The sequence below is a fragment of the Glycine soja genome, chromosome 1, assembly GCF_004193775.1.
Source record: "Glycine soja cultivar W05 chromosome 1, ASM419377v2, whole genome shotgun sequence".
Taxonomy (NCBI): Eukaryota; Viridiplantae; Streptophyta; class Magnoliopsida; order Fabales; family Fabaceae; genus Glycine; species Glycine soja.
In genome coordinates, this window is record NC_041002.1 from 5838466 (window position 1) to 5846434 (window position 7969).

General features: G+C 38.0%; 1 protein-coding gene across 1 annotated transcript; it reads right to left on the minus strand.

The window, feature by feature from the left end:
- Nucleotides 1–3818: 3818 nt before the first annotated feature.
- LOC114406778 lies at nucleotides 3819–6488 on the minus strand. Its single transcript, XM_028369591.1, has 2 exons — nucleotides 6255–6488; nucleotides 3819–4412 (listed from the first exon to the last, which is right to left on the minus strand). Exons 1-2 carry the CDS (start codon nucleotides 6486–6488, stop codon nucleotides 3819–3821), a joined length of 828 nt encoding a protein of 275 aa, XP_028225392.1.
- Between the last annotated feature and the right edge of the window lie 1481 nt (nucleotides 6489–7969).

A 7969-nucleotide genomic window follows, 5' to 3' on the forward strand; every position in this document is an offset into this window, starting at 1 on the left:
GACATTGAGTCCTATGGAAACATAAAGGCGAGGACATTGAGTCCTATGAAAGATAAAGGCGAGGACGTTGAGTCCTATGGAAACATAAAGACGAGGATGTTGAGTCCTATGAAAGTATAAAGATAGAGGACGTCGAGTCCTGTGAAAAATAAAGACAGAGGACATTGAGTCCTATGAAAAATAAAGGCGGGGATGTTGAGTCCTATGGAAACATAAAGACAAAGGACGTTGAGTCCTATGAAAAATAAAGACGAGGACGTTGAGTCCTATGGAAACATAAAGACAAAGGACGTTGAGTCCTATGAAAAATAAAGGCGAGGACATTGAGTCCTATGGAAACATAAAGGCGAGGATGTTGAGTCCTATGAAAGATAAAGATGAGGACGTTGAGTCCTATGGAAACATAAAGGCGAGGACGTTGAGTCTGATGAAAGATAAAGGCGAGGATGTTGAGTCTGATGAAAGATAAAGGTGAGGACGTTGAGTCCTATGGAAACATAAAGGCAAGGACGTTGAGTCCTATGAAAGCATAAAGACAGAGGACGTCGAGTCTTGTGAAAAATAAAGACAGAGGACGTAGAGTCATATGAAAAATAAATGCGAGGAGGTTAAGTCCTTTGGAATCATAAAGACAAAGGATGTTGAGTCCTATAAAAAATAAAGGTGAGGACATTGAGTCCTATGGAAACATAAAGGCAAGGATGTTGAGTCCTATGAAAGATAAAGGCGAGGATGTTAAGTCCTATGGAAACATAAAGGTGATGGCGTTAAGTCTTATGAAAGATAAAAGAGAGGACGTTGAGTCCTATGGAAATATAAAGGCGAGGATGTTGAGTCCTATGAAAGCATAAAGACAGAGGACGTTGAGTTTGGGAAATTGGTATATAAAGAGAAATCTATGCACTTATAGTCTGATGTGAAACATGAGTTTTGGAATGCAGAGGCATTGACCTTCGTCTTGAAATGCAATAAATGTGGACTTTGTATCTAGCAATGCAAAAGGTTTTGAATCATGAAAACTGTGCAATGCTCATGACATTCTTTCCTCTTTTTGCGATTTTGATTTTGTTTTTTTGTTTTTTTTTTGTGTGTCAAGAAACACAGATTGACTGTCTCTTTCTGAAAGACATGATAACTCATGCGACCTCATCCTATCTTTTTTCAAATCTCTTCGGGGACTCCCTCAGACTGTATGTTTTGTTTGATTTAGTCACTTGACAATTTTGGAGTGATGGCAGTGGAGCCGTTTGATATTTAATCAATCAACTGAAATATTGATCCTAAGGTTTGTCCCTTTCTTTTTGTTTAAAAACTTTGATTATTTTGCACAACAAGAAAATATAAGGCTTTGGGACCAATCATATGCACCATTAAAGGATGGCAATGGTTTGTTACACTTCGGTATAAGACCAAGTGAAACTTTCCTAATTTAAGATCATAGAGTGATGCCAAGGGTCTGTCGATCCTGCTGAAACTTGATGACATGGGTTGATCTCAAAAGAATTTACATAACAAAGGCTACCCTTGGATTCAAAAGGAACCCTAAGGAGTTTTCATGAGAGACTAACATCGGATGTACCCTACTATCACAATTATCTTTGGGCATCTCCCACGAACTCCTAATCAAATGAGTTTTCTTCTCAAACGTGCAAGTGCAAACCTCAGGTTTCTTTTTAACAATCACAAGCGTGTGCGGGTTCTATTCCAAAATTCAAACTCAAAAGCAAAATTAGTCATTCCTTGATCCACTTGGACTTTATTGGCCTTGTAACATGGTCAGGGGTAAGAAGGCTATGAAAGAAAGGATCAGAGAGGCTTAAAGAGTGATTAAGGATTATATTGAGTAAGAACCTCAAGAGCCTTGCTTGTACTTTCATTCATTTCAGCCTTTGGTTGGGTCTTATCTTGCTTAATACATTAACCATCCTTGCACTTTTGTGCTTTTATTTCATGAATTTCAGAGAATTTTGTCTCCTTTGCTTGGCTAGCCTTTGGCGAATTTGAATTTTTTTTATGATCATTTGGGCCTAACCTAGAATTTAGTAGACTCTATGCATGTATTACTTACACTGTTCCCTTTGCCAATTTAGCAATGATTCTTACTCTGGGTTCTTTTTTTTTAAGAAAATAATTGCATTTGCCTCGGAACGGGTAGCAAGGGATAAATTATTGTTTAGGATAACGAAACATGGCCATGTGTCATTTAAAATTTTGACTAGACTTTTACAGTTTGGATTTTGGGATAGAACCTTTGCGAACACGCCCTTGATCGCTCTTATTTCTCACCTTTCCCCTTTCCTTCCTTTTCCCTTTTTTTCTTCTTTTTTCTATATTTTTTTAAAACCCTAAATTTTGCCTAGGCCGTCCTTTTCTGGTTTTCAACCTACTGGGTAAGCATTTCCTATCTACCCCTAGGTTCGCTCGAGGCTCACGCATGGCGTCTATTATTGTCCCAATATAAGGTTTCAGAAGTATCTATTGTTGTCGCTTGTCATGCTTTGTACCAAGAAGAAACAAAAGAATAGCATGAGAAAAGAAAATTGTGCGGGTTCTCAAAATAGAATTTCCAAGGTCGAGAAAAGTTTAAAAGGTTTTCAATCGACCGATTAAAACCCAAACGACTCTCAATTTTTGCAAAACTTTTGAAGATAGTAAGATGAGGTTGCATGCATGTTTTCATTTAACATTCATTCAGAAAAACAGCCGATCAAGTGTTTTGTTCAATTTTACTCAATGCTTATGGCACCCCCACCAAATGTGTTGTATATGTGATTTCTAATCGGGCAAACTTGGAAGTTAGCTCTGGAGTGTAGGTCATGCGAGCAATCAAAGCTAAAGCATACATTCACATTCCAGCAAAAAATTAAAAATAAAAGTGTAAAAGATACAGAGGAGAGGAAGAGATACAATGCATCAATTCATCCATATTATCAACATTGCGATTGTTGTTTACAATGATAGCATAAACATGAAAACCCTAACGAGTCCTTGGGGATGCCCCAACAAATAACCTTCAAATTGTCCAAAGCATTATGCATAGTATCTCTTGACAACGTCAGAATTCACAAGTGATTGTCCTCCTCAAATTTCAGCCAGCCTGCATCAATCAGACTTTGCACCTTATGTTTCAGGGTCAAACAGTGCTCAATGGAATGCCTCAGAACTCCCCCATGATAAGCACATGTCACATTCAAGTTGTATCCTCAGGGAAATGGACGTTGAGGAATCTTTGTTAGGCTTATGGCTACCATTGCATTATTGAACAGATAAGGGAGTAAGTCAGCATATGACATCGGGATTGGGGTGAATTCTAAAGGCTTATTTGCTGAGAAATTCCTTCTCTGATTGGTGTTTTGGTTGGTATTAGGGGTGGTGTTTGGTCTTAGATGTGCTGCGGGTGGATGTTATGGCTGATTTAGGGGTGGCCTTTGTGGCTGACCAGGTGTTTTTGGTTAGTAGGGTGGTAGGTAATGGGAAGGACTGACATTGGCTGAGTAATGATATTGCTGGGGAGGATATTGGTACATGGGATTATAAGGGGCTAGTGGAAAGTTTGGCCCTGCGAGAACTGCAGCCACAACATGAGTTTCTCCTTCCTTCTTCCTCTCGCCACTCCTCCCGAGTCCTACATTACCAGGATTCGTAGAAGCAACATAATTAAATTTTCCTTTCCTCAAACCTACTTCAATTCTCTTGCCAGCAAACACTAGATCTGCAAAATTCAAAGGCAATGTAACCTACCATTTTCTCATAGTAGAGCACCGACAATGTGTCCATTATCATTGTTATCATATCTTTCTCCATCATTGAGGGCATACTTAAGTTGCTAGATCTCTCCACCTTTGAGCGTATTCTTTGAATGACTCATTGTCTCTCTTGGACAGGTTTTGCAACTGCATTCTGTCTGGCGCCATGTCAAAGTTATATTGGTATTGCCTAATGAAAGCAGCCATTAGGTCCTTCCAGGAATGGAAATGGACCCGGGAAGGTTCCAGGTTAGTATACCAAGTAATAGCTGCCCCAGCAAGACTCTCCTGGAAGAAATGGATCAACAACTTTCCATCTTTCGCATATGCCCCCATCTTCCTACAATACATTTTCAAGTGATTCTTTGGGCAAGTGGTTCCCTTGTACTTATCAAAATCTGCCACCTTGAACTTTGGAGGAATAACCACGTCAGGTACCAAGCACAACTCTACCATGTCAGCAAAGGCATAATTTCCTCCTCCTTCAATGGCGCGTAGCCTCTCCTCCATATGCTCAATCCTTTCCTTCTCAAGTACTGTGGAAGTCCCCTCTCCCCTTACAGAATGCAGGGTTGTGATAACGGGCGACATTGAGATATTTCGGGAGCGTTCAACACAGGGATGCCAGAAAATGCTTGTCCTTCTATGGTATATCCTGGATAAACCCTGAACCCGGCCAGAGTGTGGTCTTGGGGAACTTCATGTGTTTCCCCCATGGGTTGAGAGACATGTGCATGATTAGATTGGGATTGTTGATTCTCAATGAGTACGGGTGCAAAATTATTGATATTCTTGTTGGATCAAGTGGCCTCAGAATAATTAAGAATGGGGGGTTGAATTAATTATGAACGTATCTTGACTAATTAAAAATTTATTCTTCTTAATGTTAATATATTTAATTAGGCTTTACTACTAAGTTATGGGAAAGTAAAGAATAGAAATAATAACGTAGACAAAAGTAAAGCGGAAATAAAAAAATACACAACGGAAAAGTAAAGAGTGTAGGGAAGAAGAAAACAAACACAAGTTTTTATACTGGTTCGGCAACAACCCGTGCCTACATCCAGTCCCCAAGCAACCACCGGTTCTTGAGATTTCCAATAACCTTGTAAAATCCTCTACAAGCAAAAATCCACAAGGGATGTACCCTCCCTTGTTATCTTTGAACAACCAAGTGGATGTACCCTCCACTTGAACTGATCCACAAGAGATGTACCCTCTCTTGTTCTCAGTATTACAACCCAAGTAGATGTACGCTCTACTTGTACCACAAAGGATGTACCTTCCAATGTGTTAAGACAAAGAATTCTTAGGCGGTTAGTCCCTTGAATCTTTGTAAGTGGAAACAAAAGATATCTCAGGTGATTAGTCCTTTGAAATCTTTTGTTTATAGGGAAGAGGAAGAATCAAAAGAATTCTTAGGCGGTTAGTCCTTTGAAATCTTTTGGAAAAAGGAAAAGGGAATGAAGAAAAATAATAGCACAAGTTTTTGGCCAATGAACTTCTCTTGAATAAAGAATGTATTGAACAAAAACTCTTAGAAGAATGCTTTGAATGAATGAAAGAAATCTGAAAATTCTCTCTGTAAAATTCGTTCCATGGTCACATATTTATAGCCATTTGATGGCTCTTGAAAAAACAAGTTAAAAGTTGTGACTCTTGACAATTTCTTAAAAACTAGTCACTTTTTAAAAGTTATGACTCTTTTGAAAACTAGTCACTTTAAAAGTTGTTACTCTTTTGAAAACTAGTCACTTAAAGGTTGTGACTTTTGAAAAAATCTTCAGAAATAAGTCACTTTAAGAATTGTGACTTTTGGAAATTTATTTTTCAAAATAAGTCACTGGTAATCGATTACCATCATAGTGTAATCGATTACACATCAATAGATGTGACTCTTCATGTTTAAATTTGAAAATCAAAACATTTAGAAATACTGGTAATCAATTACAAGTATTGTGTAATCGATTACATAAGTTTGAAATGATTTTAAAATGTTTTATCACAAGTTGTGACTCTTGAAATTTAAAATATAATGTTTTAAAACATAGGTAATCGATTACATGCTCATGGTAATCGATTACTGCTATGTAAATTAGTTTGAAAAGATTGTTGGTTACTGGTAATCGATTACTGCCTTCTGGTAATTGATTACTAGAGAGTATAACTAGTGGTAAAAGATTTTTCTTTGAAAGATTCTCACAAAATTGTGCTATTCAATATTTTGAAAAACTCTTTTAATACTTATCTTAATTGAGTCTTCTCTTGATTCTTTACATGAATCTTGAATCTTGATTGAACGACTCTTTGATTCTTGAAACTTTGATTGAACGACTCTTTGATTCTTGAAACTTTCTTGACTCTTGATTCTTGACTTGAGTCTTTGGCATCATCAAAATAATCTTGGAAAGCATTGCTTCCACAATTCTCACCAGAAGCGTATACAATAATGGGTGATGTATAATTAGGAGGCAACCTATATGGTGGGAAGGAATGTTTTCTCTGAACTTGAACATGATGAGGCCCACATGCATTTTTCACTGTCTCGCCTCCTTGACCTACTACATCTGAGACTGGACGATTCACTTGATTGAAACCAGCTGGGTGAATCGGGTCCATCTTAGTAGCAATACTCGCAGCAACAACTATAGCAGTGTTATCCTCCATCATCTTCCTCATGCTCATCATTTCTTCCATCATTGTTGTCATATGTTCCTTCATGGCCTCCATATCAGCCTTCATTTATTCTTGTACTTCTTCTATTTCACTCATTATTCTAGCCTTGGCACGCGCCTGGTAAGGGTGCCGTAAAGCGTGATCTTTCTCTTTGGTTACAATGATTACAATTTGACTTCAAGGAAAGAATGCAATGAGCAATGAAACCAAAGTGGAAAGACAGACGAGCATGAATGCATGTGAATGATACGTTGTTGAAGTATTGCAAATTTCACACAGAATGTATGCAACTATACGGTAGGATTATACATAACATGCGAACGATGATAACAAAATGTATGCAATTGGTTGAACAAAAACATGCTAAATGAATATGTATGACAATGCAATGACTTACGCAAATGCAATGCATGAATATGATAAATGCAGGAATGATATGTCCATTATGATGCCATAAAGAGATGCATGACGCGATCAAGGAAACCAGACATAGTGAGTTTGCTCTGTGTCCTTAATTCAGGAACCTAATGGAAAGGATCCAAAAGTCCACTATCTAGTGACAACTCCCAAGGGTATTTTCATGTAACCTTACCGACCTCTAGAGATATCATCCTCTTTGGTAATACAATATGGCGATAGTGACTATCAACGAAAATCCATCACCAAAAGAGGAAAACTCTAGATGAGGCTTCACTGTTATGAAGCGAGACGGGGACCCAGCATGACCACAAATCGACCTCCACTCCCTATGGCTAACATAGACTCGGGTATAGGGCCCAATATCTCAAAGTGTGTGCAAAAAGTGTGGGTGTCATGTGTGAATGGAGCAACCTAAGAATTACCCAACCCTACATGCAAAACAACCAAAAAATTCCCAGTTAGATACAAAAAGTATAGCACATGTTGTCTATCCTAGTATTCAATGGCATAATTTATTTCTAACTAAAAAGGTAATAGATACAAAGATACACACCAAGAAGTAACAACGTAGCAAAGGTTATATACAAACATGAGCGAAACAACGAATAAAGGAAACGAGTTCGAAGCTAAACCGCAAAATGAATGGTAACGGAATGAAACTTTAATGAACATGAGCACAATACGGATTAATGAACGGTAACGAAATGAAACTTTAACTCTTTAACAAGTCCCTAGTGGAGTTGCTATTTGTCGCAACCTATCTTACAACCGGACGACGAAAGAAAATAATTGGGGGCGCTTCAATCTTCTAAGAAGAAAACGAGTGGGAGTCGCCACCAACGTTTATTTAAGGAAAACGTTAGAAAAACCAAAAAGAGGTCTGCGAATTTTGAAAAAAATGGTTCAAGAGTTGTTTACGCATAGGGAAGGTATTAGCACCCCACGCGCCCGTCACATGGGACGACAACCTTTAATTGAGTGTGCAAAACATGACTTCAAAATTATTTATTTTCCTTTTTTTATTATTATTTTTTTTCGAATCGACAAGGGTGTCGCCCTTGCTCCAACATATCCCCAGGTGCAATGAGGAAATTAGACATACGTAGTTCTTTAATAAGAATGTTTAT

Bases quoted from the DNA above. Each gene is read 5' to 3' on its own strand.
- LOC114406778 (XM_028369591.1), bottom strand. From the start codon at position 6,488: ATGAAGGCTGATATGGAGGCCATGAAGGAACATATGACAACAATGATG. The intron at 4,413-6,254 runs GTTCAGAGAAAA...GGCCGGGTTCAG, and splicing joins GTGGGCCTCATCATGTTCAA to GGTTTATCCAGGATATACCA.